The sequence below is a fragment of the Rissa tridactyla genome, chromosome 6, assembly GCF_028500815.1.
Source record: "Rissa tridactyla isolate bRisTri1 chromosome 6, bRisTri1.patW.cur.20221130, whole genome shotgun sequence".
Lineage (NCBI taxonomy): Eukaryota > Metazoa > Chordata > Aves > Charadriiformes > Laridae > Rissa > Rissa tridactyla.
Genome location: NC_071471.1, coordinates 24,436,373 through 24,453,943, shown reverse-complemented (window position 1 = coordinate 24,453,943; position 17,571 = coordinate 24,436,373). Strand labels below are relative to the sequence as shown.

Sequence of the window (17,571 nt, the reverse complement as noted above, 5' to 3'; positions counted from 1 at the left end):
GCGCGCGCCGGAAGGGAGGCGGAGCGCGGCCCGCTGTTGTTTGGGTCCGGCGGCGCTGTGAGGGCGGCGAGGGACGGTGGCCATGGGGGTCCCCAAGTTCTACCGGTGGATCTCGGAGCGGTACCCCTGCCTCAGCCAGGTGCTGAAGGAGCATCAGGTGAGCTGGGAGTGGGGCGCCGCTGCCTGCCAAGGGCCCGTCCCCGGACGGGGGGGTCCAGACTGGCGTCTCGGAGCGGGCCTGGTCCCCGAGTGGGCTTGCGGGGTCGGGCCGGAGCCGAGGCCGTCTCGCCCACAGAGACCCGCAGCTGGAAGCGGTGGAAGACTGGGGGATGGTGGTGTGCGGTCGGTGGGGAGCGAGCGAGGCTTTCGGAGCCCCCCGGAAAGCCCGGTGTCCGGCTCCCCACGGCCGGGCTCTCGCTTCTCCTTCTCCTTTCCCCGGCCCGGCTGGAGCTCCCCAGTACTCCCCCGGCACCCTGCACCCCCCGCGGGGAGCGGACGGACCGAGCTGCTTCCTTACCGGGCTCGGGAAAAGTTGCTGGTGCTGACGAGGAATGGCACAGTAATGACGAGGGACAGGTTTTACAGCTCTGCTGCGGCTCCTCCTTGTAGTGCGTGTCGGACAGTTTGTATTGATAGCAAAAAAGAGAAGTAAGTTAAAGCCTGGAAAACGAAAGCTGCAAATAACGCTTTTAACTGTCAGGCAAAAAAAGTCTTGTTTTCAGAGAAGTCATGTTTGGCACCTGTTAGTCGCAAGCTCTTAGCTTTTTGTTATCATTTTCAGCTGGTGTTATGGATGTGGTTTTGTAGTCTGAATAAGGATGTTCTGAGATGAATTCAGTGATGATTGAAGGCGTGTTTGAGTGTTAACGTATTTTTCCTAAACAGATATTATTTTAAAAGATGAAATAGCTATTGCCTCAGTGTATCTAAGATGCTCTGCTCAAATGATTCCAAACCTGGATGTTTTAACCCTTCCTTTTAGTTTCAAAGCTTAGGTCTTTGCTTATGACTTGTTGGATTTCACAACAGCGTCTTATATTGTTGGTGCAGCAGGGCAGCAGTAGTGTATGCTGGCTTTTTAGCTGTTTTGTTAAAAGCCTGGGCTGCTCCCTGAAATTGGTGGCAGCTGAAGTTCTGCTGAAGAATGGTGAACTATGGCAGCTGAGGGAGTTGGTATGTGTCTGCTTCAACCAGGGGTAGCATCTATGATGCTTTCTGAAAAAGGCTCTTAAGATAAACGGAAAGCACAGCTCAACCTCGTATGCTAGTGTCATTCTCTGATATGTCTTTCTGAAGACTAGATGATGTTATTAGCTTATGTGGAATACTTACTCTATATAAAAGAAAAAAGAAAATGTCTAGATTGTTATCTTGATATTGAGCTTCAACAGTAGCATGTATTCCTGTTCTTTTCTCTGCCAGACCACTTGAATGTACAGACTGACACATATTAGTATCTACGTTGGAATTTTTGTTTGCTAATGCAGAAAAAAACTACTCGGAATAAAAGGCAATCCCTATGTAAAACACATCATTATTTTTAAATCATACTATAGCTGTGCTTCTTAAAAGGTCATCTGTTTTCCGTATTTATGTTGCTTTCATATAAAAGCTTTAGTTTTCATCTCTTTAGAATACTGTCTGTGCAATGCCCTGCTCTTTTCTTACCTGAAAGTTGGTGCCTGTGTGGATGATGTGGTGTTTGAGCATGTTGAGAGCAGTTTGCTTACTGAATTTAACTGTACTGAAAATCAATATGCACAAGAGAAGACTAAGTATTGCAGGTGACTGGAGATCCTTCCCAATCCTGCCTCATGTTTCTTCTCTTTATCATTCATCTTTCTGAAACAGAGTTGTGTTTCTCTTACATCTGGGTGATAAATGCAAGTCCAGCAACACACCTTTCAAAATTATGTAAAGATATGTCAGTAGAAATACTACAGAAAATCACAAAAAGTTAGCAGTGCCTTTTTCCAGTTGTAATGGCAAGAGCATTTTTATGAACAGTCATATTAGTGGATTAAAGAATAGCCGGTTTACTGCAAATTGCTCTCGTGCATGTTTGGTAGTTTTTGGCAACAAAAAGATAGATAACAGCCCCTTTGCTTCGTATGTTTAACAGAGTTTGTGCTCTATATGTTGCTTATGTACATTCGGAGGAGGGTTTATTCCTTTAAAAGAAAGTTGGACTGCTGCAGATAAGGCTGTTAGAAGAACTGAGAACTAGATAGAGGAAAAAAAAAATACATTTGGAAAGCGTTGGAAAGAACTTGTTGTTATCATTGATAACTCTACTGCTTTTGGTGATAATTGCCACTCTCTGTGCCCGCAGGTGGTTCTTAACGTAGCTGAAGAGGCAGCGTACAGTGGTTATGGTAGGAACTGGTTAACATGGGGAGAGCCCTAAAGCTTCTTTAGCTGGCTTTGCTTTTGAAATACAGTTGACAACTACATACTTGGTTTTGTAGTCTTTATTATTTATAGTGCAGCTATGCAAGATTGAATCAGTGACATGTGTGGGGTTATAAAAGAAATAAAATTATCTCATCCTGAAAAGTGTGATTTTTATTTGCTTTTCCCTCATACAACATAGAAGATTGGCCGAGCATGGGGAACAGAAGTCCTGAAGTACCAGAAACAGTCAGGATAGGATAGGAATCTGTTCAGCTGACTTTCTTCGCTGGAAAAATCATCATAATGGATTGCAGGTGCAGACAAATCTGTAACCAGTCAAGATATTCTTAGCCCATTGGCAAGAGTAGGTTCCAGGGAGTTCTTCCCACCTCAGCTTGTTTCTGGACTTCATTAGTCTCAGCCGTGCCTTGGGCAGTGATTGCATTGCTTCAGCTGTCACCAAATTGGTACTAACTGTGGCTTTTATAGATTCCAGAATTTGACAACTTATACCTGGACATGAATGGCATTATACATCAGTGTTCACATCCAAACGATGATGATGTTCACTTCAGAATCTCAGAAGATAAGATTTTTGCTGATATTTTTCACTATTTGGAAGTACTGTTTCGTATTATTAAACCAAGGAAGGTTTTCTTCATGGCAGTTGATGGAGTAGCTCCAAGAGCAAAAATGAATCAGCAGCGTGGGAGACGTTTTAGGTGAGAATATTTGTTCTTGCTCTGTCTTTAAGATAGTAAACACTTTAAAAAACATTTACTTAAGTGTATGCCATGAAAAGTAAAATATACTTTGACAGTAGCTTTAATTTTTAGCTAAATGAGGGTAACTACCTGTAAAATGTTAATACATAAAATCATGATTCCAAAAAGGAGAGTTTGCTTGTTACTGAAATCTTTCTCTGTGCATGTGGGACTTGGGGGCACAGGTAGCTTTTTTTGTATGAAATTATCTGTGAAATAAATCTGCAGTGGAGCTCTTACTGATGTCTCCAATGGCTTCATAACCCATGAGTGTCTTTGGTATTTGTGAGTGCTAATTCTAGGTACACCTGTTTGGTAACTGTAATGGAATGTTCTTTGACAGTGATAGAAGAAATTAAATTTCTAATGAAACTCTGGTTTCCTGTTGATACTAGTTAGCAAGCTAGCCCAAATACAGAGCTGCAAGTAGATTTCACAGTGTTAAGAATTATATTAATGTTTTGGGAGATATGGTTTTTTTGAAGTCTGCTCTAAGGAAAGAAAGCCAGTGGTCAGACAGTGCAGGGATGGTGAGTGAAATGTGACAGAAGCAAACTGGGAGAAAGGGGCAAGAGAAAATATTTTCAAGCTACTGGGGTTTTTGTGGGTTTGGTTTTTGGTTGTTGGGTTTTTTTAAAGAAAAAAGGAGGTTGAGAAGAAGAAGAGATTAGGAAAGAGTTCTAAATAGAAAATTGCAGTAGAATTGAGAGGCGGACAAAAAATCTAAGACATTGGTGGCTTCTCTTTTTCTGGTTCAAAAGTGAAATCCTTGTCCAAGAAAGGATAGGATGATGTTTGTTTGTTTCTCCATTACTAGTGATGATAAATTGTTAGTTCACCCCTCCTACCCTCACGGTATTCCAAACTTGCTACTTTAACTACGTTACCATTATTGTTCTGGGGTGGTATTTTCAGATGCTTGGATACCGAGTATTTCTGCTGTTTCAACATTGATTTGCTTTCATTGTGATTAGCCGTTGAATGATCATCTTGGTAATCTAAATATTAACTATATCCAAGTAATGACTACTTATCATCATTACTAGGGGGAAAAAAGGTATTTTTAAGCCTTCCAGTTTTATCAGAAATAAGTTCAAACTCTATTCAGGAGTTAAATTTCTCCTTCCCGTCTTTTTTTTTTTTTTTTTAAAAAAAAACACAACTCTTTAGAAAAGCAGCTCTATGTATTTTGTCAGTAAAGCTATACTTAAATATTAACATTTGAATAAGATGATTCTTTCTCTACTGCCTCTCTCCAACCCTGTTTTGTTTTAGATCAGCAAAAGAGGCAGAGGACAAAATAAAAAAGGCATTAGAAAAGGGAGAAACGCTCCCTACAGAAGCCAGATTTGACTCCAACTGTATTACACCAGGTAAGATAATTAGTTATTTAAATTTTAAGTGTTTAGGTGTCTTGTTTTGATTCTATATTTTGGTAATTTTCCCATCCTAAAGCATTTTTTTAAATTAGAGGATAGAATTGATAAAGGCTCAAGTAAGTTGAAAACAGAAGTTTTAGTAAGGTTGGAATACTGTCTCGTTTTAAAAGTTTCTTTAGATTGCTATGGAAAAAATGAAACCTCTTGGGGAAATAACAGTTATCCCCTTGATATCTTACAGAATTTTTCTTTGTTGTTTTTTTCATTAGTACTTTTGATATGTAAATGGAATTTTGAGTGACTAGTAGAAAGATTTGTGTTTAACTTAGATTTCTGTTTTCAGGAACTGAATTCATGGCCAGATTGCACGAACATCTTAAATATTTTGTAAATATGAAGATTTCCACAGACAAATCCTGGCAAGGAGTAACAGTCTACTTATCAGGCCATGAGGTCATTGTATTTTGTTAGTATTTTATTTTAAATAAACTTTTATTTTATAGAAAAATATTTATTGATTAATTTGGGGGGGGTTTTTTGTGCAGACTCCAGGGGAAGGTGAGCATAAAATTATGGAGTTCATCAGATCAGAAAAAGCAAAGCCCCATCATGATCCAAACACAAGACACTGTCTCTATGGCTTAGATGCTGACTTGGTATGTGCAATTAAAATAATACAAACAACGGGGGTTTATAAAGTGTGTATATTTTCATTGTCTTCCTAAACACATAGGGTTCTAAAATGTTATTAAATAAGCATGTAATTTTGTATTCCTTCAAACTTTTGAATTTGTAATGAAGCAGAACTGCAAAATTTCTTTATACTGCTCAAATCTTGAGTAACAGTTTAAAAAAAAAATAATGAAGTAAGACCTTTCTAATATCTCTTTGTAATAGATTATGCTGGGATTAACAAGTCATGAGGCACACTTTGCGCTCTTAAGAGAAGAAGTCAGATTTGGTGGTAAAAAATCTCAAAGGTGAACTGATTTAACTTTGCTCTTATTTTATATATGATGAAATTAAGTCCAAAAGGTACCAAGTGACTAAAACAGGTTGGGTTTTTTTTATTGATTGCATACTAAATGAAGTCTTAGTTTAGTTTTGTGTTGGAAAATACATGAAATTAGAGAAACCAGCTTGTTAAATTGTGCATTTGAATTTGTTTACATGAGAAAAAGTATGCTGTCAGGGCAGCTCATTAAAAAAAAAATTATCCTTAGGGCTTTGGTATGTCATGCTTCTTTCTTCATATTATCTGTACTGACATTCTTTCCGTAATTGTCTTATGCAGATACTGGCTGTTTAAAATTTATTTATATCTCTAAGGTTTTGTGCGAGTACAGTAAGATAAACATCAGAAATAAGTATTCTTTTCATAGTCTCCCACAGTCGACTTCTCACTAATACTCATTCAGTTGATAGTGTTGGCATGTAACATTGTAATGTTTTTAAATGACCTCAAGTCTAATCAAAGAAAAATGTTGGGTTTCCCTTTCTAAAAAAATAATAGAAAATAAAGGTGTGATAACTTTTTGAGGAGTTAATTAAATAAAGTATTAAATCAAAAGGCAGGGGGTCATTTCCACACACACACCCCCCAGCATTGTTCCATATTTGGCTCCTGTTGTAATTTCTGGATAATATTGCTCATTACAGGAATTTACTTCTGGAAGTTGCAGGAATTGCCTTCTGTCAATATTGTCACTTTTATTAATACTTACAGTTGGAAAATTGAAAATGCTAAAAATACATGCAAATTAATATCTGTCAGCAGTCTCTTGATGGAGAGAAATTATTTGTTTTATCCAGATCTTCAAGTCCAGTGCAATGAAGAATAAGGGGCAGAATGTCTCCAGAGTATTAGAGCATCAACCTGCATTTGCCAAAGTTCTTTAATACCAATATGAAAATTACATTTAAAAAGGGACAGAATTGGGTCTGAAGTTCTGTGCAGCCAAGTGTAGCTCAGAGTTTGTCTTGGTAGTCTTCATATATGCTTGTGTATCACACAGATCTTCCTCTAGTAGATTTTGGCCAAAATCTACTGTGTATGTGTGAATAGACGGGTGTTTATGCTGGTTTGTCATTGGAGGTGGTCCCAGCTAGTTACAGCGTCTACAAGGCGAAATAGTCCTTTAAGAATTTAAAATACATCAGTCTTAGCTCATTAATCTTTTGGTGTAGGTATTAACTGATTTTGGTGTAATGTTGGCTTAGGTACTAAGTAGTTTTAGTGAAGAGAGGAAAAGAAGGCAGAATATATGTTGACATATTTATCCCATAAAAAACCAGCATGTTGTCAGTTTTTGGTGCTGTAGTACTAAATGCTGAAGCCACTAAGTAATGTATATGGAGCATATTTTCAAGTTGAGCATATTCTTTTCTTACGAGAAGCATTTCAGATGACTGCAAATGTAACCCAGACAGTTTAGACATGAATCTGTGTACTTTGTACGTACTCAGACTAGTTCTAAAATACCTTAAAATATATTGGATTTGGTGCAAAGTTAGGTTAGGTTGTCCATTTTTTGGACAATGGGATAATTACTTAGGAAATAGTTAATACAACATGGAAAGCCCTGCTTTCTCTAAGCTAGCTGTTTTTCATACAGTGCAGTCGCATCTGTTTAGAAGATTCTACTGCAAAATTTTATAGACTCAAACCAGATGAATCCTAAAATAGATTCAAAGAAATGTTTATACATTATTTCTTCTATGAACATATAGTCCTAGTAAGATTACCTGGTTTTAGGTAACCTTGGACTTATTAAATATTCATGTTGAAAGTGTGATTATAAATAATTAAATTAACGTTTTGAATAATTTACAGAGCATGTGCACCAGAGGAAACCACATTTCATTTACTGCACTTATCGCTGATGAGAGAATATATTGATTATGAATTTTCACCAGTAAAAGTAAGTTCTAATGGATCTGTGATTGAAAAAATGTGTGAGGTCTTTTTATGCAAACACGATAATAAAAATTATGCTCCTGTGGGGTTTTTTGTTTTTGTTTTCCTTTTTTTTTTCTCCCCCCCCAGGACAAGATTTCTTTTGAATATGATATTGAGAGGATAATAGATGATTGGATCTTAATGGGTTTCCTTGTAGGAAATGATTTTATTCCTCATCTACCTCATTTACACATTAATCATGATGCACTGCCGCTACTTTATAGAACATATATGGCCATCTTGCCAGAACTGGGAGGTAAGAGCACTAAGTTTAGTTGTGCAAAGTAGAAACATTAATATTCCTGAGTTAATATTTATTGACCTTTTCAGCTGTGTTGGAATGTTTAGCATTTATTACACTTTCTTTAGACAGCCAGCGAGATTGTGTTCTATTATCTATGTGGTACTCAAATTTAAACTTTTTAATTGTTAATTTTAAAAAAACATACTTTATTTTTCCAATAGGTTACATAAATGAAAATGGGCATCTGAATTTAAAACGCTTTGAAAAATATCTTACAAGATTGTCAGATGTAAGTAACTTCAAAATTACTCTCTACAGAACAGTATAGTCTATTGAATATAACCTCAGTATAGTGCCCTAAAATACACCGTGCTGTAGTTTCAATGAACTGTTAAATGACTGTGTTTTATAAGTGGTTCAGCCAGCTGTTTTATCATTTAACTGAGGGGTTCCAATCAGTTGTTGTCTGATGTTATCCTAACATAGGAGGAAAAAGATTGAATTATTTGATAGGTATAGGCCATATAGAAATGGTCTCAGCCTTCTGCTGAACTTGAAAAAGGAAGTTCATCTGCTGTCCTTGTTTCAGCCCAGTCTTCTGATTCTTGGGTAGAACTATGAAAGCGTTGGGTGCATGGTGCAAGACTCATTACCCAGACCTTATGTACTTCTACTGCTACTAGAGTTGTTAGTGAAGTGTGGAAGTAAAGAACTCTTTACTGAAAGAAAACATAATATGGCTTGGGTATATGTTGTATATTGCTAAGAAAAAACATTTTTAATATTCATCTATTAGTTTAGTTGTAACTCTAGGGCAAAATGTTTATGTAAGAATGACTCTAGATGTTATCTAATGCACCTACTAAAAAGACACATTTAATTTACCACTATAAATTTGGCACCCCTCAAATAATTCTAAACTTACTTTAATCTTTCTGCACAGTTTGATCGTGAACACTTCAGTGAAGTCTTTGTAGACCTAAAATGGTTTGAAAGTAAAGTAGGCAATAAATACCTCAACGAGGCAGCTGGTATTGCAGCAGAGGAAGCCAGAAAAAATAAACAAAAGAAACAAAAGGTTAGTTTTTTATGTGCTCTTATTTCCAAAATTGCATGTTACTTTTGGCAAATCAATAATTTGATTTTAGACAAATTAAATGGCATAAACCTATTTTGAGTTTTTTTGTGATCAGAAAATGTAGTAAAATGTAACATTTGAGGAATTGCCTGTGTGCATTGCTGGTTGTGAGTGATAAAATGGTTAAGTCAAGGTCAGGTTCTCATGACTTTTGAAATCTTGTAAAGCTGTACCTTAATGTTTTAATTTATCTGTTCCTGAACAGCAGCAAAACTTACTTCTGGGTGAGTTATGGTCAAATTTGCTGTGCTTTATAATTTTGCTTTTCAGTGCATAGCCTGATGGAAGTTTTATATATTTCAGCTACACTGATAGATCATTCATGCCTGTCTTGGTATCAGCCGACCATTTGACAATAACTAGATAAATAGCAATGTCATTGGTGTGAACTATCTCAGATTGGTTATTAAACTTGCAATTCTAGATATAACTAATTAATAAGGACAGCACCTTTTTCTGTATCTTGAGTGTGCCCCACTGTCATGTTCCCCATGATGACCTCCGTTGGCTGTCCTTCAATATATGACTTCAGCAGAGTATAGACTAGCAGCAGGAAATTCCTTAAAGTTTAGTCTGTCACTGTATATCGTAATCCTGTTCTTTAGTGCAGTTTGTGGGTTGTAAGAGCAAGATGTTAGCTCTTCCTTTAGTAAGGTATGCTTTATTTGTGGTTGTTTTCTTATTTGCCACAGAAGTTTGGAGGAGCTGTATAGTATTAGCTAGCCATCTTGACTGATCCTTTGAATGGCAGTGACAGTCAGGAGCTTGCATATCTCAGGTACAGGGGAAGAGGGCCAATGATCGTGCTTATTGAGACCTACTCAGTGCTGTACGCAAAACACAGTGTGTAGTGGGAGCATGAAGTGAATGTTTGTCTTGTTTGACTCTCTAAAACACAATTTCTTGTATCCTTACTTCCCAGAAAAGTAATTTGAAATCTTAAAAATGTACTGAGTAAAAATTTGATTGTATACTGTCGCTGTAGCCCAATGCATGATGTAGGTAAAAATGCCTATATGTGTGCTGCAAAGTTTTGGAAATAGTTGTATTTTGGAAAACAAATATTAAGATATTTCTTAGAGGTAGTTGAGATTTTATTTGAGACTGCTCCTGTGTCTGATCTGTATGGATAAAATAATTTTCCTTAGGCTATTACAGGAGAAGGAAACATAGTCCATTTTATACTAAATAATAATAATAATATTTATGCATCTTGATCATAGCATTTTGAGTTGCAGATTATATGGTTGTGAATGAGGTATGTGCATATTATTCTGTATTTTTACTTTATCTCAAATATTAAATTAATAGGCTCAGGAAAATTCTATATGTTTGGCTGCTTTAGAAAAAAATGAAGGTGAAGTTGTGACCCCTAAAAGTAAGTGCAAATAATTTTTCCATATATATATATATAACAGAAAAAACTGTTAATTTGGGTATAGATGTGGAAGATCTGTAAGAATTTCATGTCAGAAATGACCTTAATCTAAATGAAAGAGTTACGTAGTCAACTATTGGGAAATGGAACTGCACATTGCTGGCTTATGGCGAGAGGGAGTGAGGCGAGAGCTTATGAAGTGCTTCTTACCCAACCGGTATTTCCATGATGAATTAAAGGGATGAATGACCAAATTTTCAACAACATTATGTTATGTATGCCTAGGTATTTTAGTATATAGGTGGGAACAAATTAACAGATTTTTATATGGCTTTGTGGGTTTTGATTGTGTTATGTTTTTAAACTCATTCTGCTTGTAGGAAATGTCTTTTTCTTATGTTTTGAAATTTAATATCAAAAATGTATAAATGTTATGTAAAAATGATATAAGATGATGTTGCTGAAAGAAGAATAAATTTTAAAATATACTTTAACATTTTCTTAAATTATTGTCTGATGGCTTATATTCTCCTCTCTGTTCCTGTAATTGGGCTACAAAATGGGTTGCCTGTCTTTAAAGGAAAAAAAGAGTTCGAGAATTTATCTGGGTAAAGATTTTGTTTGATTGTTTCGTGTTACTTTCAGTGTAGGGAAGGTATGAGCACCTATAATAGTGAATTGAGGAATAAGGGTGAGGCATTAATTCAAAACTGAATGTCTTCAAACCTTATTGTAGTTGAGAAGTGAATGTTAATCCTTTTTTTTTTCTTTTTTTTTTCTCTCCTCATGACTACTTTTCAGCTGTGTTGGAAGACGAACCAGAAGATGATGATCTATTTGAAACTGAGTTCAGGCAATACAAAAGAACTTACTACATGACTAAAATGGGTGTAGAAGTAGTTTCTGAGTAAGTGTATGCTCTTTCTTCCTTTTTTTTTCTTTCCTTTTTTTAAACACCAGAGACAAGTCTTTGCATATGTCTAATACAAGACAGAATATTCATCCATGTCAAAAGCAGAGAACACATGGCAGTGTACTGCAGCAGTGATGCTTTTGGCTAATGCAAGAAGAGCTGCCAGTCAAGTTTTCTGTAACAAGTGTATGAGAACCAGAGAGAAAAACTCCATTAGTATTAAATGAATCTAGAAAACCGTGGTCGTTTTAGGTTCCCAGAATGCTCTGTTTTCATTCCTGTGTACAAGGTGCTAAGTAACTAACAAGTGTCTTTCCTTTTCCTTTTAAGTGACTTCTTGGCTGATCAAGCTGAATGTTATGTCCAGGCAATACAATGGATTTTGCATTATTATTACCACGGAGTTCAGTCATGGAGCTGGTAAGAAAAATTGTCAAATGAGAAATTACTTAAAGATCGAGCAATATTTCACCTTATCTATCCTAGGAATATTTAATATACTTCTGTTTGTTTCTGATCTATGGACACTGCTGTGCTATAATTAAGTCAAGTAACTTAAGATGGTTTTTCCCCTTCAGGTATTATCCATATCATTATGCACCTTATCTGTCAGATATTCGCAACATCGGCGAACTCAAAATCAAATTTGAACTAGGAAAACCTTTCATGCCGTTTGAACAGCTTCTTGCTGTACTTCCAGCAGCTAGCAAAGATCTGCTGCCTAAATGCTACCAGGTAGGATTCAGAATTAAATTGCATTTATCTATCTCTTACTAGTTCTCTGATTTATTTTGAAGTAACTCTTTTCTTAGTATTTTTGCGTGTCCTCTTAGTTATATTCTACCTCTAAATTTTAGGTGTATGGTTAAATACTTCTGCTTCTTACTATTCTTAGAACATTGTGGAGTTAGTAATAAATACAAAATTTTGCCTTTGCTAAGCTATTTCAGACTAGGACAGTTAAATGATAAATGTTGAATTCTTCTACAGCCTTGAATTTGGTTTTAATACCAGCCTTCCTCTGCCTCCTCCTAGAATTAGTGCTGAATTGTCTCTGATATTGTTTAATCCCTCTTCTGTATTCTCCTAGCATTTGATGATTAGTCAAGACTCTCCTATTATAGAATATTATCCACCAGATTTTAAAACTGACCTAAATGGAAAACAGCAAGAATGGGAAGCTGTAGTATTAATCCCGTTTATTGATGAGGTAATTTCTTTCAATGTCTGCTCTCTATAAAAGCTTCATAAAAAAACCTGCTAAACTTCTTAATTAATCAACAGTTAGACGTGCAATTAAGTGGAAATTTAAATTAATACTTGATAAGACTACAGAAAAATTTTGCTGCCTGGAGAGTAAGGCTAGATTAAGTTACCACAAGCAACATTAGCTTCAAGTGTCAGAAGCCTTAAGTAAGGAATTTGTGCTTCTTCTTGTTTGTTCGAGCTTCTAATCAGCTATTCAAATACTTAGTTTCACATTTTTTGAGAAAAAATAAATCTATTCCTATATACATATAAAAATACAGAATGTCTGTAAGTAAAATAAAAGAAACACTTGAAAAAAAAGCCCAGTCTTTTTACAGAAAATCTCTTCATATGAACACCAGTAAATGGGTAGAAGACTTTTATGTACGAATCAAACATTAATGGAGAGGAGTAAAATAGTAACATCTTCCTTTTGCATATAGGATAACAGTATAACTAGAAAAGCGCCATTCCCAATGTAGATGTTTGTGCTAATTTTTGTTGCTGGTTTCACATGTGCTAATTTCTCTAAAATTTAGAAACGACTGCTGCAGGCCATGGAAGCCTGTAATAAGTGCCTAAAAGAAGAGGAGAAACGAAGAAATACTCACAGTGCTTGCTTAATGTACTGGTATGACAAAGAAGCAGAATTCCAGTACTTGTCACCATGGCCAGAGAAATTCCCTGCAATAGAAAGATGTCATACCAGGTAACACTGGCATAACTATTTTAGAGTAGACTAAAAGTAGTTAGAAAACTTTTTATTAGCATTTTAACCAAAGCTTGTATATGCCAATATATACACTAAAAAATGTAAGATACTGAATTAGATGTGACTTGTGCATGGCACAATAAAAGTATCTTTCCCCTTTTTCAACTATTACTTTGCAAAACAGATGAACCAATGCTAAGTCAGCAAGAACACTCTAGAGAATTGCTAAACTTTGTATGACACAGAGGATGAGACTGGTACAAATATCTGATAATAGTGGTGATTTATCAGCACACTAATTCCAGACCACTTTTTTAAAAAAAAAAAAAAAGTAGTAAGCATTTGGATCCAGTGCAGAGTGTTGAACAGAAATGTGTGGTTCACTTCCCTTTCACTGAAAGAAGCCAGCTTTATTTAACACGGGCCGAGGTTTCAAGATTAAATGGAAACACAACCTTAATAGTAGTCAAACGTAAAGCAGAACAGGGGAGGAACGCCTGTTGCAGGATTACACTCTGTGAAGAATGAATAGTTGTGAAGATGAGTGTTACTGTATGGAACCATTGCTGGTTTAGAAGAGTGAAGTTGTGAAGATGAAAGATGGAATCACTATGGAATCACTGCTAATTCAGAATTTGACAATAACAATGAATTAAAATAGCTTGGAGTTTTGTCTTTTTCTTAGTGAGTAGTCTCTTTGCAGCAATAGCATGTATTTTTATAGTCCTTTGTGTAGATTCCAAGTGGCTTACATTAATTGCCATCTTACAGGAAAGTCAAACAGTTTGTCAAGTAATGAATGTTTGAATGAGCAACAAGTTTCTGGAGCTGGAGGTCAATTTGTATGAGCAAATGCTGTACTACTTGTTTTTTAGGTATAAAACAATACCTTTGGATGCTTGGCATGTAGAAATAACCCACAATAAGATAACTAAAATGAACAAGAGTGCATTATATTTTTGTGGATTTCCTACTTTAAAGCACATTAAACATAAGGTAAAAGATTTCTCTCTTCTGACATTTTCAATTGCATTTAAAGATAACTGTAAGAGTTCAATTAAGTTTATGTGCTGTTTTGTTTTTACCCAGTTCTATCTTAAAAAAAGTGGTGTACAGGTGTTTCAGCAAAGCAGCCATGGAGAGAACATGATGTTAGAAATCATAGCTGATGAGAACTCAAAAGAACAGGTAAGCATTCAGTTTCGAACAGAAAAACAAAACAAAACAGACAAAAAACCTTGTCATAAAAAGACTGAGTTTGTTAAAGAGACAGATTTGAGATGGTGGTTATGTATATCTTCTCAATAGTATATTATAGGGGAAAAACATTTAGAGGAGTACTGAAAAAGTTTAAAAAAATTTAAAACCCAAGCATTTCTTAAAATAGAGCAGTTAAATACGTTGAATAGTTAATTCAAAAGATAATCTTTAGATTTTTTTAAAACTTTATTTAGCTAGTATTAGTGTATTAGTTCACACTGAAAGCTTTTGTTGACTATTGGAGTCAATAGTAAAAAATAAAATTCATTAGGATTAAACCACTAAATTTTTGCGGTGAACAGTCTAGAATTTTGGGAATCTGCTCAAAGATTTAAATTTGTCCTGGCTTCAGAAAGTCTCCTTAGTAGAGTTTCTGGCATTTCTCTCTGGTAGCTCTCAGGTGTTCTCAGGTAAGGAGTTGGTGAGACTCACTCCTGACTAATTAATAGTTGGAATTGGTATAAATGCAAGGAAGCAGAGTCTCCAGACCAGTGCTCCTTGTCTTTTGTGTAGATGAGTTATGCAGACACTTTTTCCTTTTTAATCATTCCCTTTCATCAACAAACCGGACTTACACCTTCCAATTACATGAGACTGTTTGATAGAGGCATTAGGAATTAGTCATTGATGGAGACATTAGGAAACAAAATATTTTTTCTAAATCCTTTAAAAGCCAACTCTATTTCATAATTAAAAACATCAGGTAGCAAAAGACAAATCCAGAAAAACAAAAAAAGTTTTGGAGATAAATAATTAAAGAAAACCAGGAAAGGAGAAAGGAGGAAAACCGTAAGATAGTATTTTACAGTAGAGAGATAGAGTGAGTGAATATTGAAGATACACAGCAAAGGGAATTAAATAAGCCAAAATAATAGGCTAAAAAATAGCAGAAAATCATGGAAAAAATAGAACATGATGTGAGACTAAAATTACAGGTGCTAGTAAAGTCCTGGACATAAGTGCTGTTTCTTTATTTCAGTGAGATACAAAAGTAAAATTTATGGTACAGAATATTCCACTAATCTCAAATTGTCAATTTGATTATAGTGTCCCAGAGGCACAAATAGTTCTAAGTGATTTAACAAAAAAAGGACATAGTAACCCTATTCCAGGAATGCAAATCAAACCAGGTCTTAAAACTAACGTGTGCTACATGTAAAGAGACATGTTTGGAATACATTACTTTGTCCTGAAAAATGAAATAGGATTCTCCATTTCTAATTGGAGATTATGTAATATGTTTCAAAACAGAATTTAATATACTGAGCTTTTTATTCTGTATGAAAACCTGTTCTTTAACTAGAGTAGATGTTACTGCAAAAACAGTTTGAAAATATTTTAACAAAAATCTTTTAATATTTTAAACAATTAGTAACTTCTTTGTTTTTTCAGATGGTAGAAAATGTTGCCAGCTTGGTACTTGGAAAGCGTGTTTTTGTTAACTGGCCACACCTTGAAGAAGCCAGAGTTGTTGCTGTGTCAGATGGAGAAACTAAGTGAGTGACACTTCATAGATAGCTGTTTATCATCTTTATTGTTTTATTCAAAATAAATTCCTTATGTTGTACAACAGTTCGGGTTTTATGGTAATACTTGCTAACAGCAAATTAGTCCAGAGGTATCGAAAGTGGAAGAAGCTTTGTTTAACGTTATTCTGAGGTTTGGTTATTTCTGCAGAAGTCTAGTTCTTCAGCATTTTGCTATAGATGTAGAAGTTTGGGGGAGCTCATCCTTAACTTTGAGGGGAAGAAGGCATACACAGAAATCCACGCAGGATAATGAGAAAGAAAACTTTTCTATAAAATCTTCCTTTCAGCACGTGCACTGGTATTTTTTGTAAAAGATATGCTGCATGTCCTGTTGTGGAAGGAGTAGAGAAAATGGTGCTGCAAGTTTTCCATGTCCTTAACAAGTAATTTCTAACTATTTTAAATTTTGCTCACGATTGGTTATGTCTATATTAATCTTACTCAGTTAAATTCGTATCTGTCATAATATTCTCAAGGTTTTATTTGGAAGAACCACATGGCACACAGAAGCTTTACATGGGAAATGCAGTGCCCCCAACTAAAGTGGCATACGTTGGAGATAAGGAGCAAAGCATGTGGTTAAAAGAAGTTCAAGGCATTTCAGAGCAGTAAGTAACTTTGAAAATTAAAGTGTAACTTTGTGTTTTATAGCTTAGCTGTGTTTTATTGCTGCATTATACACCTAAGTAGCAGAGAAGAACTGCTGCATACTTGATGATAAAGGTTAATGAGTCTATTGGAATTAAAAAAAATAAAACCAGCATAAACGAGCTTATGTTGAAATTTCAGAATACATGGAGTTAGTCTCCAAGGTGTTTAAAGTTAGATGCTGTTACAAAAGAATTCTCAAATGAATCAGTTTCAGTATTTATTCTCTCACTCAATTTTCCGTTCTGGTTTTAGTAATCTCTGGTTGTAGGAAGCATATAGAATGGAGTCACACAGTATCAAGTTACAACTTTATTAGCTTAGCATTGTTAAATTTGAATACAGCTCTTGCTCTTCTAAAGTGTGAGTGCCCAGTGGAAGACAACTGAGTTACAGCAGCTTGCCATTTTATTATCTGTCACTTAACTGCGTTAATTACCCCTAACCCTTCATACTGTAAAGGTCAAATTTAAATTAACACACTTAGCTATGTGATGATAGCCGTGCAACAATAGATAAATGACTTGTTAAGCCATTTATTCTGGGTATTTTTAATAAAACAGGAAGCAAACTACTAGAATCCTTTTGTTAAGAGAAGTTGTTTGGTTGGGGTTTTTTTTGCTTTCTGTTTTTAATTTCGAGAAATTAATTCCACCGTCTTGGTTCAGTTCTGTTTATTGTAATCAATCTAAATGTTCTATTTTGTATTCAGCTACCAGAGAAGAAAAGGAATAATTATTCATGAAACATCAATAGTTGTGTATGCTCAGTTACTCACCGGTAATAGATACCAACTGAACCAAAATGGAGAAGTTTATTTGGAGAAGCAGTGGTCAAAACAAGCTCTTCCTTTTGTTTACCAAACTGTTGTCAAGGTAAACACACAAGTGCAGTATGTTCTTGCACATGGCTCCTTACTTCATTGGGGCGGGAGTACGGACTGGGAGGAAAAGGGCATATGTGCCTTTAAAACAAAAGAATGAACAAAAATAAGCATCTTAATGT

The 17,571-nt window shown here is 35.6% G+C and overlaps 1 protein-coding gene across 14 annotated transcripts in view; it reads left to right on the top strand.

The window, feature by feature from the left end:
- The window catches only part of XRN1 (5'-3' exoribonuclease 1), a 43,432-nt gene continuing 25,861 nt past the window's right edge, over positions 1-17,571 (top strand). For all 14 annotated transcript variants that reach the window (XR_008466871.1, XR_008466870.1, XR_008466868.1 and 11 more), the window contains exons 1-21: positions 1-157; positions 2,884-3,116; positions 4,434-4,531; positions 4,881-4,990; positions 5,083-5,193; positions 5,435-5,517; positions 7,371-7,458; positions 7,584-7,752; positions 7,962-8,029; positions 8,684-8,818; positions 10,190-10,256; positions 11,058-11,163; positions 11,500-11,589; positions 11,748-11,904; positions 12,260-12,379; positions 12,957-13,126; positions 14,005-14,125; positions 14,219-14,317; positions 15,782-15,885; positions 16,395-16,526; positions 17,279-17,441. Coding sequence is in view for 6 of the 14 variants with exons in the window: in XM_054204466.1 (XP_054060441.1) it covers positions 83-157; positions 2,884-3,116; positions 4,434-4,531; positions 4,881-4,990; positions 5,083-5,193; positions 5,435-5,517; positions 7,371-7,458; positions 7,584-7,752; positions 7,962-8,029; positions 8,684-8,818; positions 10,190-10,256; positions 11,058-11,163; positions 11,500-11,589; positions 11,748-11,904; positions 12,260-12,379; positions 12,957-13,126; positions 14,005-14,125; positions 14,219-14,317; positions 15,782-15,885; positions 16,395-16,526; positions 17,279-17,441 (2,499 nt within the window). In the remaining 8 variants the exon portion in view is untranslated. The remainder of the gene's footprint in view (positions 158-2,883; positions 3,117-4,433; positions 4,532-4,880; positions 4,991-5,082; positions 5,194-5,434; positions 5,518-7,370; positions 7,459-7,583; positions 7,753-7,961; positions 8,030-8,683; positions 8,819-10,189; positions 10,257-11,057; positions 11,164-11,499; positions 11,590-11,747; positions 11,905-12,259; positions 12,380-12,956; positions 13,127-14,004; positions 14,126-14,218; positions 14,318-15,781; positions 15,886-16,394; positions 16,527-17,278; positions 17,442-17,571) is intronic.